Below are 21,382 nucleotides of genomic sequence, written 5' to 3'. Positions count from 1 at the left end.
GGCTGGGTGTGATTCTCTGTGTGGTAGCACAGGAGTGAGTGAGAGCAGGCATCACACACACACACACACACACACACACACACACACACACACACACCTGGGAAAACTTACTGCTGCTTCACACAAATGTGGCCTCAGTGCACAACATGCTTCCTGTAGAGGCAAAAGCAAGCACGTGTAAGTTTACTCAAGAAAGTCTGAAGAATTGTTTAAACCTGCGAGGGTTTCCCAGCTGAAGTCTTTGGTCAGAGTAGACATGGGGGGCATTGTTTAGTCTACAGCAAATTAAACATCCCCTGGAAGATGTCCAATGGTAATAACTTTCTTTCAAGTAGTGGCTCCATTTATGCTACAAACATTCTTGCCGAGGGGGTCAAGGCAGGTGAACATACCTCAAGACTTACTATAAAGAACATGCTGTATTTTTGATGAGTGTATTTAGCTAATCCATTGGTGCTTCCACACCAGCCTGGTTACAGGTAGTTCCAGAATGCTTAGCTATTGATGGAAGATCTTTTAACTCACAGGTGTCAGAACATGTATAAGAAGATGAGCAGGATGCTTTTGATTTTCACAGATTTTCAGGAAAATTGAAGCCCGGCATACCGCAGATGCCTTTTCTGGGCTGTGGAATCAGAGTCCCCATGTCTAAGCTGGAACTCATCTTTTCTCCCCTCTGTTTACCTTCTTTGCTAGTTCTTTTCAGGTAGCTGTGTCTGTCTAATGACCCAGATTTTAAAATCTTGAGTCTTACGGGGGTTTATTTTGGTCCTGTCCTTCCCTGTCTGCTCCCACTTCTTTTCCATCCCAGGAAATACGAATGTTTGCTGGGTCTTCTGTTTTGATTTCTGACATTTAGCGCTCATCAGCTTTCCTGCTTCTCTGCTCTCCGTCACATGATAAAAACCGTGCTAGGACTAGTGCAGTAGCCCCCTTGGTTGTTCCTCCACTTCTGTTCATCTTTCAATCCAACCCTACATTCCACGGGGTTCATAGCCCTACAACAGTTCTTGTACCTTGTCCCTCCCCTCGTTGGAAAGCCCAGTTTCCCACTGCTAACAACGCTCAACGCTTTGTCTAGAATGTCTTACAGGTCACTTCCAGCTTCACACTTCAGCCCTGCTTCCATTCTCTTATGAGACCATCTCCAAGCTAGTAAAAACTCTAACAGACTTCCAAGGAGGGTAAAATCTGAGAGCCTTCATAGGTTTTTTTGGTTTTTTTTTTTTTTTTAACATTTACTTATTTTTGAGAGAGACAGAGTACAAGTGGGGAAGGGCAGAAAGAGAGGGAGACACAGAATCCGAAGCAGGCTCCAGGCTCTGAGCTGTCAGCACAGAGCCCGATGCGGGGCTCAAACCCTTGAGCCATGAGATCATGACCCAAGCCAAAGTCAGATGCTCAGCCAACTGAGCCACTCAGATCTTAGTTCCTGAGAGCCTTCATAGTTCTTAACAAGCATTTAGATTATATTAAGCATAGGGGTATATGCTTGATAAATGATAATAATGTAATTACTACTATTAATATTTTCTAGTGATCTTTTAGGCATGGTGGAAGATGGGTTAGAGGAGATCAAGGCCAGTAAAGAGGCCACAGTCCAAGATGATGAGAGCATGAAATGAGGTATTATCAGTGGGACTTCAGTAGAGAGAAGAGAGAAATGTATGAGGTAGAATTGACAGGATTCACTGGGTGGAGATCAACTGCATGGGAAGGAAGGTAGAGGAATCAAGGATTACTCCAGGATTATAGTTTGGGAGACTGGAATAATCCACCAGTTGAGATGGGACACACAGGTGGAAGGTGGAGGTTACGGAACAAGGTGATAAATTTAGAGGTAGGCAGCTGGGTTGTAAAGTGAGTAGGCATTTGGGTGAGGAGATTCTAGGGCTCGGGAACATCACGGATGGAGAGAGGGGCTAGGAAGTTACCAAAATATCAATGGTCCTTAAATCTTAGGAATGGATGCATCATAGGATTTGCTGTGTTCAGAGGGTTCTGAAAATGTTCTGTTTGAGTTATTGTGGAGCTCGTGGTTGACTCCTGCTGATTTGTTTGCCTGGCCCCACTATCACCCGACCTGTGAATAAGAAGAAAGGCATCAGGCCTCCTGCCGAGATACTTGGATTGAAGCCAGGTATCAGGATAGATCCCCACTTGCCAGGCCTTAATCTAGTTTCCAAGGTGCTGGGCTTGACCAGCCCTTGTCAACGTTTTCTTTGAGAAAGGAGTTCCTTGACTAAAAGCAGGTATGAGGAAAGAGTGAGCTAGAGTCTGACTCTTCAAAGAGAAGCGAGAACATTGGGGGTGTCTGGGCTTCCACTCACACACCCATGCCATTTCCAGAGGAAACTGATACATAAGAGGGAGAAACCCATCAGACTAACTGATCTGTCATATTTAGGCTTTGTTTTCTTCATGTCTTTGTATAACTGAATAGTAAACTTCATGAATCCAGACTGAAACTTTTGGATTCACAGGCTCTGTCACGATGACAATCACTGGCTGTGAAGGGTCAGATGGTCCTGACTTTGACTTTGGATTCATCACCTGTTATCACTGTAACCTTGGGCAAATGGCTTCTTTGAGTCTCCTTTTCCTTCTATATGAAAAAGTGGGCAGTAATCACTACATCAGGGGTATATTGCGAAGATTTAAGATGACACATGAGTTTATTTCTTCCACTGAAATAGGCTTGAACCCTGTGATTTCTAAACGGTCTGGCTTAGATTCCATAGCTTATTTGTGATACAAAGTTGTATTTCTTTCTGTATGAAGTCTTTTTTTAAAAAAGAACCTTCCACACACAGCATGCCTATTACAGAGTTTAGAGCGTCTGCCTTTAGAAAATCTCATGTGTTCTTTTTTTTTCTAATTGCAGTTTTTCCACTACTCGCAAGGGCAGGTGTATCCTGGGAATTACCCACCGTTTAAGGACAGAATCAGCTGGGCTGGAGACCTCGACAAGAAAGATGCGTCAATCAACATAGAAAATATGCAGTTTATACACAACGGCACCTACATTTGTGATGTCAAGAACCCTCCTGACATTGTTGTCCAGCCAGGACACATTAGGCTCTATGTTGTAGAGAAAGGTACTTCTTGAGTATTTCGGCGGTGATGGTGCAGTCCCCTTTATCTCCGGTTTAGTTGGAGAACAAGAGTTCCATCTGGGGGTGCATTTGGAAGGGGTGTTTTTGTGCTAGTTATGTCCCTGTTTCTGTGCACCTGTGGTCCCTCCTCACGTGCCAGGGTGCGGGGAGCCACACTCACACAGCTGTAGCAACCGGCCTCCTCATTCGTATACCTGGAGCCTGCTGGTCCGGTTTCGGGAGTGTCCAGTTTTCAAGTGTTTATCAGAAGTTAAGACCAAATCCGCTATGCTTGGGTGGGGTGGGCACCGGGAGAGAAGAGGAATACTGCTTCTCCATTCTCCAGGAGAAAGTTTTAACGTTTGCAAAAACGGTACAGTTCTTTCTCCCCCCCAACCCTCCTTTTTTTTTTTTTTTTTTTCCTTTTTTTTGAAAATAAGCAGGAAACGCAGGTTCTGGTGTCTCATTTTGAGACAAAGTCTGCTTTGTTGGAGAGCACACTGAGGTAAATTCACACCCTGGATTTTCTTTGACTTCAGAGCATTGAAAGGGAGGGATTGTGTGTGCAGAAACGCTTGGCCCGGAAGCTCATTCTTTAGGATTTGTACATCCTCAGTTAGACACCAGAAGTTCATAACGTGGATGATAAGAGAGGACGTGGTCACCTCTAAAGCACTCGCTTACTAATTTCATAAAATTCCACGTCTTCTCTTGGTAGCAAAGCACCTTAAAACGATTTTGTTCTTTCTCTCTAGAGATCTTGCCCGTGTTTCCAGTTTGGGTGGTGGTGGGTATAGTTACTGCCGTGGTCCTAGGGCTCACTCTGCTCATCAGCATGATCCTGGCTGTCCTCTATAGAAGGAGAAACTCTAAACGAGACTACACTGGGTAAGACGCACTGCTTTTGGGGGGGAAGGGCGGGGGGGCGGTGGGGGAAGGAATCAAAAACTGTCTGTATTTTTTATGGAAAAAGAATTGTGAAGAATTAGTTACTGTTTGCATTTACACCAGAATCGGAGGCGTGCCGACGTGGGCGCGCAGAAATCGGTGGCCTGCTGTCAGACGTGGGCTGTGACACTAATCCCTGCTTCAGAGGGATCAGTGTCCCTTTCTTAGGTCTGGTGCAGTGAAGCCAGTAAACGGCTTCAGCTGACGGACGTGATGACGAGGGCTTTTCCTTTCTGTACTTTTGTAAGCAGCTGTATTGCTTTGATCATTCTGGAGTGCATGGCTGGACCCATCCGAACTGGGATACAGTAAAAGTTGGGCACCCAAATGTAGAGGGAAATAGATGTTCTTTTTGTTTATGGCCGTTCCCTTGGAGCAGAGGGTGTGTGCCTAACTGAGGACCTTCTCTCTCCCCGACTCCAGCTGGACAGCTGACCCATGTAAGCTATGTAGAACTCGCGGGGTAAGACTGAGCGGAGGCTGGGTTCCAGTTGTAGCACAAGCCGGGTCCCACGTGCACGGGCGAGGCTTATCCAGCCCGAAGGCACGGTGATCTGAGAGGGTTGCATGCCCCGGGCCCCCTTGCTCGTGGACGGTGGGAACCCGGGCCCCTCTGCGCCGGGCTTTAGGAGTGCCGTGTTTTAAACAAGCTCGAGTGTTCAAATTGAGATACTGTTTGCTCGGAATGCTTCTGTTCTGCCGACTGTATCTCCCCCCTTGCATGGTGAGTGCTTTACGAGGAAATATAACCGGAGTGTTGGTTTTCAACGGGAGACTAATCCAGGATGGGGACATACTGGCCTCTGTAGTTCTTCGCTTTGGGGTTAATAAAGGGGCAGAAGAGCGTGCCTTCGAATCCTGCATGGCGTCGTGAATGCTGCTTTTCTTCTTACTTCGGTTTTTTTTCCCCCTCCCTTTTTCTACCTTGGTGTGCCGGGATCAGATCCTGCTTATCTTCCACTTCTTAAGAAAAGCTGACATAGACGACACACTGGGACTGTAACAGGGCTGGGGTCTCCTTCCACCTACACTAGACACATGGTAACTAATCACATCGCCCGTTGCTGTTAACATCCGTGTGTACGTATTCAGCCCGTCTCCCTTGTTGACGACTAACTAGCTTGCTCCGAGCTAACCCAACAGTTATTATGGTTTGTCCGCAAATACGTCCTGCGTTTGCACTGGCAACTTGTCGAGCATACCAGCCCAGTGAAATTGGGTTGTCAGGTTTCCTAGGGCTTTGTATGATTATCCGAATGTATATGTTCTTCATGTAGAATGGCTGTGTGTGTGTGTGTGTGTGTGTGTGTGTGTTTTAGTGTTCTTTCATGCATGAATCGTGTTGTGATTGAGACCCTCTCTGTGTTAGATACTCAGACCATTTTCAATTGGGGTGCAAAGCTTCCCGTTTCAGAGAAGACGCAGCTTAAACACACAGCTGGCTTCGGGCTTCGTAACAACACTTGAACGTGAACCTTGCCAAACTCCTAAGATTTTCTTTAAAAATACATCCGAAAGGATTGAAGCTCTGACAAGTACCAATAGAGAATCCCTAAAGAGTTCCCTCCCGGCATTTGCCTTCCCTTCTTTATTTACGAGATAATCCTTGTTGTTAAAGACCCCCGCGCCCCCCCGCCCCCCGTCCCCCCCGGGCCCTTGAAAAAGTCCAGCCTGTGTGATGTGGCATTCCACAGTTTCTTATCACTCACGACTTCCTGGGTTTTCTTCGGTTTGGTTGTAGTTCTGGTGGGGGGACACCCAAGATGGGGAACTAGGGAATGAAAGGAATGAGATGAGCCAAGACTGCCGCCTCGATGTGGATCTGTAATTCGGGAAATGCATTCAGCAGGGGCTCGCCTTGCATTGCTGTTACGAAGGCTTAGCTTACTCCCGTAAACCTTTATCCCAGAGGAGTGACGGCAGGAGAAACACACGAAGCAGCCAGAGGATAAATGGGCATTATAGCCAGAGGCCCTTCAGGAGACAGGATTGTTGCACAGTGAGGCAAAGAGGTGGCACCGTACTGGTTTCTGTATTTAGCCCAGAGGAGGTTCACTGACTTACAAGAGATAGTGTCAGGGGTTAAAAAAAAAGAGTCTCAAGATCTGTGATCATTTTGACACTCATCGTTCTGTCGTGTTTTGTTCTATCTGCGGCTTCATCTTGTCATCACTTGCATTTCTGTATTTTTCCCCCTTTATTTTAATTAATTTTTTTTTTTTTTACATCTGTTCTCCACATTGCCAACTCATCAGCTGCAGTACATCAGAGAGTGTCTCACCGGTTAAGCAGGCTCCCCGGAAGTCCCCCTGCGACACAGAGGGTCTAGTAAAGAGCCTGCCTTCTGGATCTCACCAGGTAACGGCTGATTGCCCTTTTGCCCGCCGCCCTGTGCTCTCTGCCACTTGCCTGGTGCAGGAGAGGACACTGAGCCGCGAGACAGAAGCGGAGTAAGACAGAAAACAGAGCAAGAGAGGACGAGGGGAAATAACGCTGGCTGGGGAGGATCGCAAGCACTACTAACAGATTGTTCTCCGATAACGTGGCTCCTCTGGCCCGAATGAAATTAGGAAACGGCTTTGGCAGGTGTAATTCCTTCATTGCTTAAGGAAATAAATCCAAAGACCTAGATTCTGTTTTGAGGTCCTCTGTAGGACCAGAAATTCGCAGGGAAGAGTTGATATTCTTGGTATTGAAAATAAAAAAATTATTTTGTATGAATTCTTCAGAAGAAATTGAAAGTCAGCATTTATCTGGATAACTGGTAGGCTGGATGAACAAGGAAAGGCGTCGATTTCTACTTCTAGAGAGTACAGAAGGGGCACCTGGGGGCTCAGTCGTTGAAGCGTCTGACTCTTGATTTTGGCTCAGATCATGGCCTCGCAGTTTGTGAGCTCGAGCCCTGCGTCAGGCTCTACGCTGATAACACAGAGCCTGCTTGGGATTCTCGGTCTCCCTCTCTGCCTCTCCCCTGCTCCTGTGCGCTCTCTCTCCCTCTAAATAAAAAAAAACATACTTTTTTTTTTTTTTTAAAGTACAGAAGAGAAAGAACTTTTATTTGGAACTTAGCACAGAATCTAGCATCATGGTTAATACTGTGTTTTGGCTATGCTATTGTAACTGTAATTGTGGCGTGGCAAAAATTCCACAGCTTAGTATATACAATTCTGTTGTAGAGCAATTTTGTTCTTCTGGGGTCGAAAGCATCCTAAGGAATTTGGTTAGTTACAGCTTTTCCCTGAGGTGTTTTAGAGGTCGGATAGATTCAAAAGGAAGTAAAGGTGTTAATACATAGTGAGGAAACTGAGGCATTGTGGTATTAAATTACTAAAAGCTCATACCCAGCTAACAACAGAATTAGGGCTAGAGCTCAAGTTTCTAGACCGTACATTCTCTGTCATAACAGCATCAGGGCTCATGACTTATTCCTAGTCTGTCTGTCTCTCTTGGATAACACAGTATACCTCAGATACACTAATTTGGATTGTGAATGAGAATAGGGTTGTGAATAAAGGCTTGAGAGTTGGGCCTAAGATCTAAAAAGCCTTGGAAACTTTTTTTGTGCCTTTGAAGTGCTGTGGGAGTTGCTCACCCGCTGAAAGCAGACTAGGAAACAAATGGTTTGGGGACATTGGCAAACAGGTTGAATGGTACTGTTTTCCCTAAGAGAAAGGAAACGAGGAGTCCTGTGATCGTCTGAGTTTACTGCCTTGAAGCAGTCCACACTGCAGTGCCAGGAGAAGAAACAGAAATGGAGCTCAGTTGTCTCACCGAATTGAGGAGGCAGAAGTCAGTGTTTGGAGAGGCCAACGTAGCTAGGCTTGCTGCAGCAAAGTACCAGAGAAGAAGAAACTACACAGAGAAGAAGAGAGTTTCAGACATCTGGAGTGGTGGGGCTCCCTTGAGCCTTTTCTGAGTATAGTTTTTTGCATGCATGGGAGAAAAGACCCTACAACCAGAGAAAGAACCACTTGAAAAGCAGTGGGTTATATGATATCCTACAGGGCTAGGAATTGTTTGTGTTCCTAAAAGCCAGAGTGCAGAGACCTCGTAATATACAGAATATCGGTCGTGGTCTTCAGAATGGTCATGCGTTAGTAGTGGGGTTAAGGTAGCACCAGAATAAGGATGCTGTGGATCTGCCATAACAAAGCGCAAAAGGAGGCCTTTAAAGAATCAAACTAAGAAAGTATTTTAGCTGCATGCCATAACAAAACCCAACACTCTTTACAAGAATACAACAAAATTCAGCACCCAACAATGCAAAGTTTACCAAGTCCAGCACCAGTCAAAAATTACCACACATACAGAGAAGCAAGAAAATAAAAACATAAATAAGAGAAAAGCCAATCAACAGAAACAAACCCAGAAATGACAGACAATGGAATTCATAGAACCAGGACTTTTAAACAAGTATGATGAATCTTCTAAATAACCTTAATGATGTAAAGGAAACCTTGACATAATGAGGAAATATAAAAAAGACCAAAGTGGAAACAAAACAAAATAAAACAAAACATTGGATGGTGTAAACCACAGATTAGACACTATAGAAGAAAAGATCAGTAAGCTTGAAGACACAGCAATAGAAATTACCAAAATGAAGCATGACGAGACGGGCAGACGAGTGAAAATGGACAATATCAAACAATCTGATGGGAGTCTGGAAAGGAAAGGAAAGAGAAGGGAGTAAGGAAAAAAAAACAAAGAATAATAGCAAACGCTTTCTATTCTTTTCACTATTTCTTCTGATATTTATCTTCATGTTTCTAAACAACTTTATCACATTGCTACTTCAGTACTTCAATTTTAGATACTATCTACTGACTCCATACTATGAAAAACGAGAATATACATTTCTTTTTCTCCCAGCCTTTCTTCCCAGCACACACTCTGTACACATACATATATATACACCGGCCTCTCCCCAGTGTGTATCTCACTGTATTTAGGTATATTTCAGTGCCACATGTACCTGTTTGTTTTTCACTGTTGTACCACATATATATGCTTCCTTTTATACTTTTTTGTTTTTCACGGAGCCAATATTTGCCTCATTTTTTGTTTGCATAGTTTTCTAAGTATATCTTTATATTCCATCTCAGAACTCTCTCTAATTGGAACACCTTCAAACATGTCACATATTCTGTTGGTTTCATTTTCTTTTTGGAGACATAACTGTTAGAATCTTCTAGCTTTGTTGTGCCTTAGGCTGCTGCAGAGCAGTCATCCTGGGCCTCCTCTCCCAAGGAATTTCATTTACTCATTTCTTATTTAGACCTCAGGTCTTCACCTTTTTAGTTTATTCTCATGTTACAGTGGGACATATCATCCATAACTTCTTGAGAAAAGATGCACAGGAGATAAAAATTTTGAGGCTTTGTTTGATAAGCAGAATAATGACCCCAGAGATGTACAGATTCTACTTCCTAGGACCTGTGGAAGGTATTGCCTCACCTTTCACAAGGACCCCGCAGCTCTGATCAAGGATCTGAAATGGGGAGATTCTCCTGGATAATCCATGCAGGCCCAGTGTCATCACCGGGGTCCTTGTAAGAGAGAGAGGCAGGAGGGTCAGAGTCAGGGAGAGATTCAAAGATGCTATACCTTGGGCCTTGAAGATAGAGGACAGAGTCTCAAGCCAAGGAATGCAGGCAGCTTCCATAAGCTGGGAAGAACAAGGAGGTGGGTTCCCCCCACAGCCCCCAGAGTAACGCAGCCCTGCTGATACTTGATTTTAGCCCTCCTGGCCTCCGAAACTGTAAGATAACACATTTGTTTCTAGCATGCCTAAAGTTGTTTTTACTCTCCTCCCTCTGACGTGCTCGATAATGCAGTTGGGTAGGATTCCAGGTTATAAATTGTTTTCCTTCAGTATTTTGAGACATTGTCGATTTTTCTAGCTTCTAGTGCTAAGTTGCTGTGTTCTGATTCCTGCTTCTTTGGTAGTGGTTTTATTCCACTTCTCAGAATCTTTTTTATCCCTTGTGTTCTGAAATTTTATAAAATTGTGAGTCTTTTTTATTCATTGTGCTGGATGCTCCATGGGCTCTTTCCATTTGAAAACTGTGTCCCTCGGTTTTAGGATATTTTCTTCCATTATTCTTTAGAAATGTTCTTCCTTCCATTTTCGGTTCTCTCTTTTTGGAAATTCCTACCAGGAATTGGACCAACTCCTAGATCAGTCCTTTAGTTTTCTTATGTTTTGTTTTACAGTTTTTGTTCTGCTTTCTAGCAAATTTCTGCAATATTATCTTCAACTTTTATTGAATATTAAATTTCAGCTTTTTATTTTCCAGAGCTATTTCTTTTCTTTAATTTTTTTTAAATGTTTTATTTATTTTTGAGTCAGAGAGAGACAGAGCATGAGCAGGGGAGGGGCAGAGGGAGAGGGAGACACAGAATCTGAAACAGGCTCCAGGCTCCGAGCTGTCACCACAGAGCTCGACGCGGGGCTCGAACTCACAAACCACGAGATCGTGACCTGAGCCGAAATCGGACGCTTAGTTGACTGAGCCACCCAGGCACCCCTCAAGAGCTATTTCTTATTCTCTAATTATAACGTCCTGTACTTGTTTTCATGAATGCATAGTCTTACCTCTCTGAGCATATCATTTTTTCTTCTGTTTTATGTGATTTTGTAAATGTTTTCTCCCATCACTTGATTTTGCTGTTTCTTTTGAATTGCCTTTTTCTCTTATTATTTCTGTCTTTCATGTTAGAAGCTTTACTCAAATGCCCAATGATCCTTGGCTATCCATCATATTTAATTCAGGTACTCAAATCTGGGGGCGCCTGGGTGGCTCAGTCGGTTGAGTGTCTGACTTTAGCTCAGGTCATGATCTCACAGTTCTTGAGTTCAAGCCCACACCGGGCTCTGTGCTGATAGCTCAGACCCCACTTCAGATCCCCATTCCCCCCTCGCTCTGCCCCTCCCCCCCCTCAAAAATAAATCATTTGAAAAATAAGGTACTCAAATCTGATCAGCTCTTTGTGCAGAGATAGAGCTTCCTGGGTCGGGGGGGGGGGTGCTTCGCTGTTTGTATAAAGTGCTGTCTGTTTTCCAGTTCGGGGCCTCTAAGTGTCAGTTGCAGAGGGTCCTTGGGTCCTTTCTCTTGAGTTAGTCAATTTTTCCAGAAGGAAATCTGATCTCCAGCTTGGGAGTTGAACAGAGGAAGGAGAGATGAGGGCTCACTGTTCAGGAAGCAGACTCGCCCACCCCGTTTTCAGTGCAGACACCTCCCCCAGCCGTGCCTGCTGTTCTTGAGTCAGAGACTGCCTCACTTCCTGTGAGTAAGCCCCCCAGGGTTCTGCCCAGGCCTGACTCGATGGCATTTTCTAGAGGTTGGTGAGAATTCACGCACCGTGTCGATCTCTATTGGCATTTTTCGGCATTTGCAAGATAACACCAGGGTAGCTTTGGGGTGTTCCTCATAGTCAATCCTTGGCTTATTTCCTCGGGCTCAGTGCAGACCCCTGAAGGCCCCTGCTCTCCCCGTCCTGTTGTAAAGCAGGGTTTCTGTTCAGGTGGCATGGACCTGGAGTCCCCTGGGTCTTCCTCGGTTATTTTCATCTTGCCTACCAAACTTTTTAGTTTCCAGTGGTGCTTGTTAAAACTAGTTTCTGCCTTGCATGTTTCTGGAATTTACCAATCCCGTGCCAGTTAACCCGAGGCTTGGAAGTGGACCGTGTGATTTTCTAGCAAATTCATCTTCTAGTATTTGTTTCATTTAGATTTGCATTTAGTGGGCGTGTCAACTTACAACGGGGAATGTTACCCTAAGGTTAAAACATTCGCTTCACTTACTCTGCAAGCCCCGCAGAGCGTTAGCAGGTGACCCTGGTGTGTGTTTTTATTCACCACCACACGCTACCTTCAGCTCATGTCTCAGGGGTCCATACATTTCAGAGCCCCAGAGTATTTAACGGAGGTGGTTCTCTCCAGAATCCTTTATGGTAGCTGTGTCTTCAGTTTGTTCAAACTAAGGCCACAATGGTTTTCACAGTTTGGGAAACTTGACCTCATTAGGGAATTTAGGAGATTAAATACGTTTTATAAGTTGGGCACAACCAAACAATAATTCTTTTAAGAATCTAATCATCCCAAGGGGCGCGTCGGTTAAGCCTCCGACTTCAGCTCAGGTCACGATCTCGCGGTCCGTGAGTTCGAGCCCCGCGTCGGGCTCTGGGCTGATGGCTCAGAGCCTGGAGCCTGCTTCCGATTCTGTGTCTCCCTCTCTCTCTGTCCCTCCCCCGTTCATGCTCTGTCTCTCTCTGTCCCAAAAATAAATAAAAACGTTTAAAAAAAAATTAAAGAATCTAACCATCCCTTTGTATGTTCTGTTTTGATCACTTCCACACACAGGTGAGCGCTTACCGTACGTGCAGTGTGGGCCGAACACGGGAGATGCAGGGGTGATTAACACCCAGGCCCTGCCCTGGAGAACCTTCGAGTCTCCTGGGGTGTTGAGATCATTTTTAGGATTTTCCATTATGTGGAGAATTTTTTTATACATAGCCTAACGCATAATTGTTGTCATTATTGTTTTTTAATACCCTGACAAACAGCCTTGAGGAAATCTTTGTATTTAGATAAACTCCAGGGTAGTGTTTTCAGAATTAATGCTGTGTGAGGTGCCCGGGTGGCTCAGGCGGTTAAGCGTCCAACTTCAGCTCAGGTCACGATCTCACAGTCAGTGGGTTCGAGCCCCGTGTCATGCTCTGTGCTGACAGCTCAGAGCCTGGAGCCTGCTTTGGATTCTGTGTCTCCCTCTCTCTCTGCCCCTCCCCCACTCGTGCTCTGTCTCTCTCTCTCTCTCAAAAATAAATAAACATTTAAAAAATTTTTTAAAAACAATTAGTGATGTGTTACAAACTAGCACTGACTCTGGGGTCTAGCCAATGGTGTTAACTTGGGGAGAATTATTTAACTTCAGCGTCTGTTCTCATCTCTGAAATAATGGGTTGGGCAAGTTGATCTTCTCATTTTTCTTCTTCTTCTTCTTCTTCTTCTTCTTCTTCTTCTTTTTTTCTTTTTTTAAGTAGGCTTCATGCCCATTGTGGAGCCCAGTGTGGGGCTCAAACTCACAAGCTTGCGATCAAGACCTGAGCTGAGATCAAGAGTTGGACGCTTAACTGAGTGAGCCACCCAGGCGCCCCCTCATTTTTCTGTATTTAATTATAAGGGCCCCTGGTGCACTGTGCTTTATAAGTACAGGTTTAGGCAGTTGCTGCCCACCTTAGCAATCAGGTCGGTGAAGTAGGGGTGTGGATGGGAATATTTGCGGACGATCCCTTGGTGCTTTCCTCCAAGGGTTCTACCGTGACATGTTCCCTGATCAGCAAAACCTTCCATTTCCTGCCTGCAGGCGTCATCCTATCTAATAGCATTAGTAATGACCACTTGGATGAGTAAATACCTCCATGTTATCAGAAGACGAGTAGCATCCAGAATGCGCTAACAAGGAAATTTACAAAAGATGTAACACCCGGGCAGGACATTAAGTTTGCTGTATTATTTGTCTGTCCTTGGTCACCGTTTTTGTTATAATTGGAAGACTTAGTAACAGAAAGCTTGAATAAAAGTGTCTTTCAAATTAAGTAAGAGGCTTATGGGGCGCCTGGGCGGCTCAGTCGGTTAAGCTTCTGACTTCAGCTCAGGTCATGATCTCGCGGTTCGTGAGTTCGAGCCCCATATCCAGCTTTGCGCTGACTGCTCAGAGCCTGGAGGCTGCTGTCTCTCAAAAGTAAAAAACTTTTTAAAAAAAGGAAGAGGTCTGTTAACTCACAAGAGTCCCAAGCACTGTACTTCTGTCTGGGTTCTTCCGGTCTGTGGCCCAACGGTGTCGTCCACGACAGTTCTTTCCATCGTATCCTCTGCATATTGTCTTTGTTCTCAGGCTCCTTCCCGCAGCTGCCCTGGTTCCAGGCCGGACATGGGGAGGGGGGCAGGGAAGAGCTGAATCTCCTTCCCTGCAGTTTTTATTATGGAGGAAAACCTTTACCAGAAGCCCCCCAGCGAACTTCTGAGTCCCCTTTGGGGCCAGGTCACATGCTGTAGCCTCTTCCAGTCATCTGCAAAGGGACAGGAATTATGACTGGCTTCACCGCTGGGGGCGGGGCAGGGTGGGGTCATTTACCCAAGCAAAGGGAGGGTGAACACCCAAACCTAAAGCAAGGTCCTTCCAGCGAATCGGATGTGGAAGGTTGGATGAGCAAGGGTGTTTGGTAGGCCCTCCTTGGGGTATCGCGGCATCAGGGATGAGAGGTACCATTCTTTCTTTGTAAAGCTTAGTTTAAAATAATTTTTGTGGGTATCTTTTCTGAGGAGTTGGGTTTCTAGATCCTTTTCTGGAAATGGGTCATGTTTCGTAGACAACAGGCAGGCCGTGGGGGGAGGGGTGATTGAATGGACCAGTTCGGTACTGGTCGGCTGGGTGCACAGACCTGGTGATGCTTGAGGAAGCCCCCCGCCCCGGGCATTGCCTCACCCTGTCCCCACAGCAGCCCGGCGAGGCACGTTGTCTTGTCCCTGTTTTACACACGGAGACACTGAGGCTTGGTTAGGCAGAGTCACCTGCTCAAGGTTACTCGTTAGCGGCAGAGCTGGTGTGAGACCGAGATCTGTCTGGCTGGAAGGCAGGCAGGCACTCATGGCCTCGTGTCTGTCCGGTTCTTTTCAACTCTGTTTTGATCGTCAGTCTCATCGACCTCGGAGTCGTAATACACAGCTGCGTTTCACATCTGTGTGCGGCAGAGACACGAACGCCGACAAAGGTGTTGAGTGAAAGTCACCGAGCACGTGGTGGAAGCAGGTGTTCTGTCTTGGTGGTGCCTGTGCCAGGGGCTCAGGTGTGACTGAGGTTAGAAAGGCTCACAGAGACCATGGCAAGTGGGTGGCCGGACACACTCAACACAGTGGCTTCGGCGTGGTTAGTGCCTGAGTGCAGCTACAGGCCTCCTCGGTCTCCCCCAGCCCTCTCCCCTCACCCTCACCCTCACCAGTACGTTTTCATATTGGAATACATTCCATGCACGTGGAATCCAGGAGTAATTTTCTCTCGAATTGGCGCTAAAAGAAAAGATCCGGGTCAAGCGGTTCGTGTCTTGAAATATTTTCAGGAGTTAAGGATAATTTGTGTAGTAAATAGTTGGGGAAAGATACATCCAGAGCAGTTTTTCATTTGATTGTTGTTATTTCTTGGTGGCAAAGTTCCCTCACCCCCTCCCCGCCCCCCCGCCAAAAAAAAGAGTGGAGGGTGGAAAGGGTGAGTGCCAAGATATACGGTAAAAACAGCTAGATTACTGATAATGCTGTTCTGGGGGTTGTTTTGATTCTCGAGTCCCCAAAAGTGACTGTCTTAGCAGTGGCAGTCGTTTCCAAGTTGATATTGATTCCCTGGATCCTCTGTGTTCCACAGAGACCAAGGATACTTTCAGCTTCCAATTAATCCTGAGAACCCAGCTTCAGAGAGCTGTTCTAGATTGAACTAGACCTGGGGCGCCCGGGTGGCTCCGTCGGTTGAGCGTCCGACCTTGGCTCAGGTCATGATCTTGCAGTCTGTGACTTCGAGCCCCACATCAGGCTCTGTGCTGACGGCTCAGAGCCTAGAGCCTGCTTCAGATTCTGTGTCTCCCTCTCTCTCTGTCCCTCCCCCGCCATGCTCTGTCTCTCTCTCTCTCAAAAATAAATATTAAAAAAAAAAAAAATTTAGACTGAACTAGACCTACCAGCAGATGCCTGATCTTGACCTACATCCCAGAAGTCCTTTGGTTCCATTACATCATCCACCCCTTCACCCAGCACCTACCGGGTCTGCCCAATACTGCTCTAGGCACGTAACTAACAAAATCCTGACCTCAGGACCCTATTCTAAGAGGGAAGGAGAGTGAGGGCATTGGATAGTGGTAAGCAATTTGTAAAAACCAAACCCATCAACAGGAGGGAGTTTCTTTTATTCTTTAGTGATTTCCCAGTTGCTTTCAACAAATTGTTGTGTCCTCTTGTCATGAAAGACCGCACTGTCTCACATGAGAGGCCTTATTGGTATTTTAACATTTACTGACTGATTCTCAGATTATTCTGTGTTCTTTTTCTTCTTTGCTTTCTCTGTTCTCTTTCTGTTCCACTCCCCTAGTGTGTCAGTTACCTAATGCAGTGTAACAAACCACCCCGAAACATAATGGCTTAAACAGCCACCATTTATTTGGCTCCCAATTCTCTAGGTGGGTTGGGTGGGTCTTCTGGTCGGGGGGCAGAGCAGCTGATCTCCGCTGGCTCACTCGTGCACCTGCCGTCGGCTGGACAGTCTACAGCGGTCTCAATCACCGTCTGTTAGTGGGCAGGCTGCGGGCCAGAGACACAGTTCGAGTTCAAGTGCCCACACCCCCCAGGATCCGCCGTGACACCCAGGGGGATGCAGGCTGTGGGCCTCCTAGGTGGGAATAAGGATGTTTTGTCCAAACACAGGCTTGTGGCTACCGAGCTTATGATTCCAAAGTTGGAAGCTTAAGCACAGTATTCGACTTCTCAAGGAGAGTTTTCCTGGATGGGGAGAAGAGTTGACTTGGGGTTTGATTGGACTTTTCTTATACAGTCAGGGCCATTTTGTTGTTGTTTACAATTTTAGAATCTCTGGGTTGGAAGGGTCTATAAGGGTCATGAAATGCAAGCACCGGTCTGATATTTGAAACCCCAGCCTCTGCTGAGACCTCCTCCCCAGGCGTCCAAGAACTCACTGTGCCCCGCCCCCCCACCCCACCCCTGCCCGCAGCCCACCTTCCCTGGCTGCCCCCGCTGGGGCCCTGCAACCCCCTTCCTCCCTGCTGAGGCCGAGGGGAGGACCTCTTCTACACTCGTCCATGCAGGGTTTTCTTTACATCGTAGCTTCTTGGTTTTTTATTTTGAAATAGGAAAAATAGTTACCTGCTCTTAAATATTAAAGGGGCAGTACTTTTATTGGTTATGATAGGATCAGACTAAAAGGATTATACGGTAGGTATGTACATGGGAGAATATTTGAAGTGTTTTTAAGCACCTATTTGTACAAAGTGACCAGTTCAAATCGTTCGTGACTTTGCTGGCATCCAACACACTGGTTTCCTACGTGCATCATTCTGAGGCTCACCACGTCCGTGGGTCTCAGGTTGGTACAAGTCCCCATCTTCGTCCTCGGATCCCAGTTCCAAGGGTTGAGGAGCCCTGTGACAGGGACTAAGATAAGGGTAATTCCTGAGGAGGAATACTGCAGTGTATAGAAACTCCCAAACAGATACACAGCCACGCAGAGTAAGGTAACACCTCTGGGCACCAGCATTAACTGTCCCAGAGCAGCCCAGCCTTGGTGATGAAGTCAGTCCTAGACATCCTGCTCCTAAAAGATCTTCTGGAAGACCTTCCTAAGAAGGAACCCTTTATTCTGGAACCCTAATGTTAGCACTCTAATGATTGCTTCGGCACCTGCCCTCGAAGGGACCACCCGTTTCCCCAGATCCCTAATAACTGTCCTTCTCTTCTCCAGGGCCCAGTCATATATGCGCAGTTAGACCACTCTGGCGGACATCACAGTGACAAGATTAACAAGTCAGAGTCTGTGGTGTATGCGGACATCCGGAAAAATTGAGAGAAGACCCAGAACGTGTCCTAAGCAAGAAGCAGATCCAAACTGGACTCTGACGCAGCAAGTGTAGCCCGTGACCACGTGTGGCCTTGGAGACCTGGGCAAGGACGAGCACATGTGTATTCATGGAGGGAGGAAAAGACGTGTATAGACGATATGCGTAACTATTCTATTTAATCCGATGTGGGGAGCCAGTGTTGCATGATGAAAAGATGCTATGACTCTACGTGTATATAAATTGTCTTGCTGTTTTGTGCTTTCCTTCAGGGTCATTTACAGTTGAGCAAAGTCAGAAACATTCCTGTCGCTGTGCTTTAGGTGTGGTTTGCCTTACTGGAGGTGGTAGCCGATCTTTGTATTCGAGTAGACGTGGCCCTTTGGTCTAAGGGCTTAACCGGTCTTAGCTTTTATTGGGGTTGGAGAGTGGAGATACCGGTGACGGGAGCATGCCCGGGGTGGCCTCTACCCAGCGTCTGCACCACCTGTTCGGCTGTCGTTTTTAGAAAACATCCGCGAGCTCTGCCACTTGGGCACCGTTTGAGGGTTTTTGTTGGTGTTTGTCTCTCTAAAATCCAGGCGTGGTTTTCTTTGTTTTTGTTTTTGTTTTTTGCTTCGTGTGTGAGGCTTGCTTTAACGTCACGCCCTTTATCTTAATCAGTGTGTGGACCCATCATAGCAAGACTAGCAAAGGGTGAATGCCAAGGTCACTTCTTTCCAGGTACTTTCAGATCAATGCCATACACACAACTGAAGTAGAAAAGCCAGGCCTTGCTTGAGGAGTACGGTAGCGTTTGGAGGCTAAAAGGTACCACTTAACATTCTTTGCCAGAGTCCTTGCTGCCTGAAATGAGGGTCCCCAGACAGCGGAAGGAGACGAGCTTCATTTCCTTTTAAGTGGGCACAAATGGGCTAATTGGAAAGCCAGCCCGTGGTACCCCAGAGCTCTCCCTGGAGAATCGGCCTTGTAAAAGCTTCCGTCATCATTCCAGCAAGAGGCAGCGTCCGTCGTGGCTCTGCAATAGCTTCTCGGTGCCTCAGAGACCTCGAGGTTCGGGACAGTCTAGGTTTTTTTAAATCAGCAAGCAGGGCTGTTAGCACTATTCTTTCGGGAATCTCTTCTCGTTCCCGTTTCGGGGCTTTTTTTGGTGGTTTGTTTCTGGTTTTCCTTTTCTTTTTTGGCTTTTCCTTTTCTTCCCACCCTTTCCCATTCACGTGGAATTGGTAAGCAATGAGATGAGGAAAAATCTAGACACTTTGGGTATTCTTTCCAGTAGCTCATTTTCTTCCACTGACTACCCCCACCCCCTGTCGGGCCTCTGAGTTTTTATCTTCTGCTGGGAGTGAAAAGCATGGCGAAGGTCCTCGAGCACCTTTACATTGTCATTCCCCCTTTTTCTAGATTATTTTGTTTTAACAGAATTTAACAGGCCCCCAGCCAGCCAGGGATGCAGAGGGCTCACCCCGAGACATTTCTGCAAAGCGGTCCACTTTTGCCTGGCGTCCTAAAACTTCCTTGCGTCCATTGTGAGAACTACAGGAGCCTTTAAACGACGTGTGTGTGTGTGTGTGTGTGTGCGTGCGTGTGTGTTGGGGAGGGTGGGGGGTGCTGGGATCGTCACCCTTCTTCAAACTGATGTCAAGTTAACAATATTCTTGGCAAACCTTTGCCACTGTGAGAATCTGTGACCAAGACTGTTTTTGAGGCAGAAAGAACAAGAATTGTTGAGAGACCGAGTGTGTGCCTTTGTACGTGTAATGGTTCCTTACAGTCGCTTTTTACAGAGAAAGGGCCACTCTCCTTTTTCTGCACAGGTCCTGTGAATAAAGCATACATTCCTGACACCTCCTGACAGCAGGAGTCCCGATTCCTTCCTTTCCTTGCCGGGACCCTGTGCTCGTGAAGCTGCCACCCGGAACCAGCCCCGCGCGCCCCGCCTCCCCCACCCCTGAGGTTGCCTCCCGCCAGGCCAGGCGCCCTCCCCACCCGGCCAGACACCCCGGGCTGTCATGTCAGCACGTGCACGGTGGCCGAGAGTCCCCCACCACGCTGCAGCGCCCCCACCCCGCTCGGTCCACGGGGCAGGCTTGTCTGAAGGAAGCTGCTAGCAACTGGGGTAGAGTGCCTCGGGGGCAGGGCTTTTGCCTAACCTCCTGTGGATTTTTGGGCCCTTCCTCTTGCCTGCCAGCGTGCGTGGGCCTGGCCACACAGGACACTGGCCCAGTTGCCTTTTCCATGTCCAATTATTGGCAGAATGAGACCTTTTAAAGTTACATGTGATTTTTGTAGGGGGCCACCTAGAAGGGATTAGAGGTGCAAATTCCAAACCACCTGTAGTGTTTCGGTGGAAATGTATCCGGCTGGGGAAAAACCATCAAGTTCATTATTAATTTTTTGTTTTTTTCCTTTCTCGATTGTACCTTTGTGAATATTTTAATACATCTTTTTCAATTACTGAACTGTGTCGTGTGTTCATTTTTAACCAAGGAGAGAAAGAGAGAAAAGCCTTCTCGCTCCTCCCACTCCGGCCACACTGGCCTCCTCCTCCTTCAGAAACACCAGACATGTGCCGGCCGCGGGCCCTTTGCACCTGCCGCCCCCTCTCTGCCTGGAGCACATCCTGCACCTGTTTGTGTGGTTTGCTCCCTCACTTCCTTGAAGCGTCTGCTCAGATGTCACCTCCCGGAGACTTTGTGCCACATACAGAGCAACCTCACCCACCCCCTGCCGCTGGCCCTCCCTAGCCTTACTCCCACCTCGTTCTTCTCCCTCTGTCCGGCTGTACGTGTGCTGCTCTGTTTTCCCCTGGTAGCAAAAGCACCAGAACTTTGCTGTTTTGTTCACTGCTCTGTCTTCAGTGCACAGGATAGTACCTGGCACCTGGGGGCTGAGCAAATGTTAACTGGTTGGATGATAGTGGCTATTCCTTCAACAGAGTTATGTTGAGAACTGTCCCGTGCCAGGCAGTGGGCCAAGATTAGGAAATAAAATGAACAAGACGTAGCTCCTCAAGGACCTTGCCACAGAGTAGGAGTGACAGGGGACATAACAGAAATAACTAAGAGCTCCTAAGGACTTGCTACGTGCCAGGCACGCTGCGTTGCTTACTCTGTGTTGCATTATGAGTTTACGCTGGTTGTACTCAGACCCGCTTTTGGACAGTGTCATGCTTAGGGTATATAACTTGTCCGGGGTCACTCGGCTAATCAGATCCAGAGAGGCAGGGCCGGGCCTGGGGCTGTTTGATCCCAAGCCCTGTTCTTAACCACTGCGCCCTTGGCATAGCTCAAAAAAAGAAAAAGAAAAAAAAAAAAAAAAGATCTCTTCCTTATTCAAATAAGTGTGCTGTGTGCCTGAAATAGTTTTCTGTGTTCCTTACGAGCCGGGTGGGGGTGCAGTGAGGGAGGTGGTTAAGCCGTTGCTGGAGGCCCAGGGGCCTGAACCTCAGTTTGGAAAACTATATGGGGACAGCCTGTTGAGAGCGGTGTCACAAGTAACGTCTTACTAATAAGCATGGATTTCCTGCGATTTATTAATTTAGTAAATTACCGTGGAAGTTCCTGCGAGTAATGGAAACTCGCAGGTGTTCTGCGGGTTCCGCCCCAGTGGGAACTGAACCCTCGGGCGGTCCCGCCAGCCGAGGCGCTGGCCTCCGAGCCGCACAGGGAACCTGCCAACCAGATAGGTGACTTCTGAGGGCGGCCACGGCCCGGGTGAGCTGC

At 46.9% G+C, this 21,382-nt stretch overlaps 1 protein-coding gene across 1 annotated transcript in view; it reads left to right on the top strand.

The window, feature by feature from the left end:
- Nucleotides 1-20,119, top strand: part of MPZL1 (myelin protein zero like 1) — a 63,663-nt gene extending 43,544 nt beyond the window's left edge. Inside the window, exons 3-6 of the mRNA XM_053909347.1 lie at nucleotides 2,885-3,098; nucleotides 3,851-3,983; nucleotides 6,299-6,401; nucleotides 17,564-20,119. Of these exons, the coding sequence (XP_053765322.1) occupies nucleotides 2,885-3,098; nucleotides 3,851-3,983; nucleotides 6,299-6,401; nucleotides 17,564-17,665 (552 nt within the window). The 3' untranslated portion in view covers nucleotides 17,666-20,119. The remainder of the gene's footprint in view (nucleotides 1-2,884; nucleotides 3,099-3,850; nucleotides 3,984-6,298; nucleotides 6,402-17,563) is intronic.
- Nucleotides 20,120-21,382: the final 1,263 nt, after the last annotated feature.

Source organism: Panthera pardus, unplaced genomic scaffold, assembly GCF_024362965.1.
Source record: "Panthera pardus isolate Hobbes unplaced genomic scaffold, ASM2436296v1 HiC_scaffold_21, whole genome shotgun sequence".
Classification (NCBI taxonomy): Eukaryota; Metazoa; Chordata; class Mammalia; order Carnivora; family Felidae; genus Panthera; species Panthera pardus.
The sequence above is the reverse complement of the archived record's forward strand: the minus strand, read 5'-3'. Positions and strand labels throughout refer to the sequence as shown.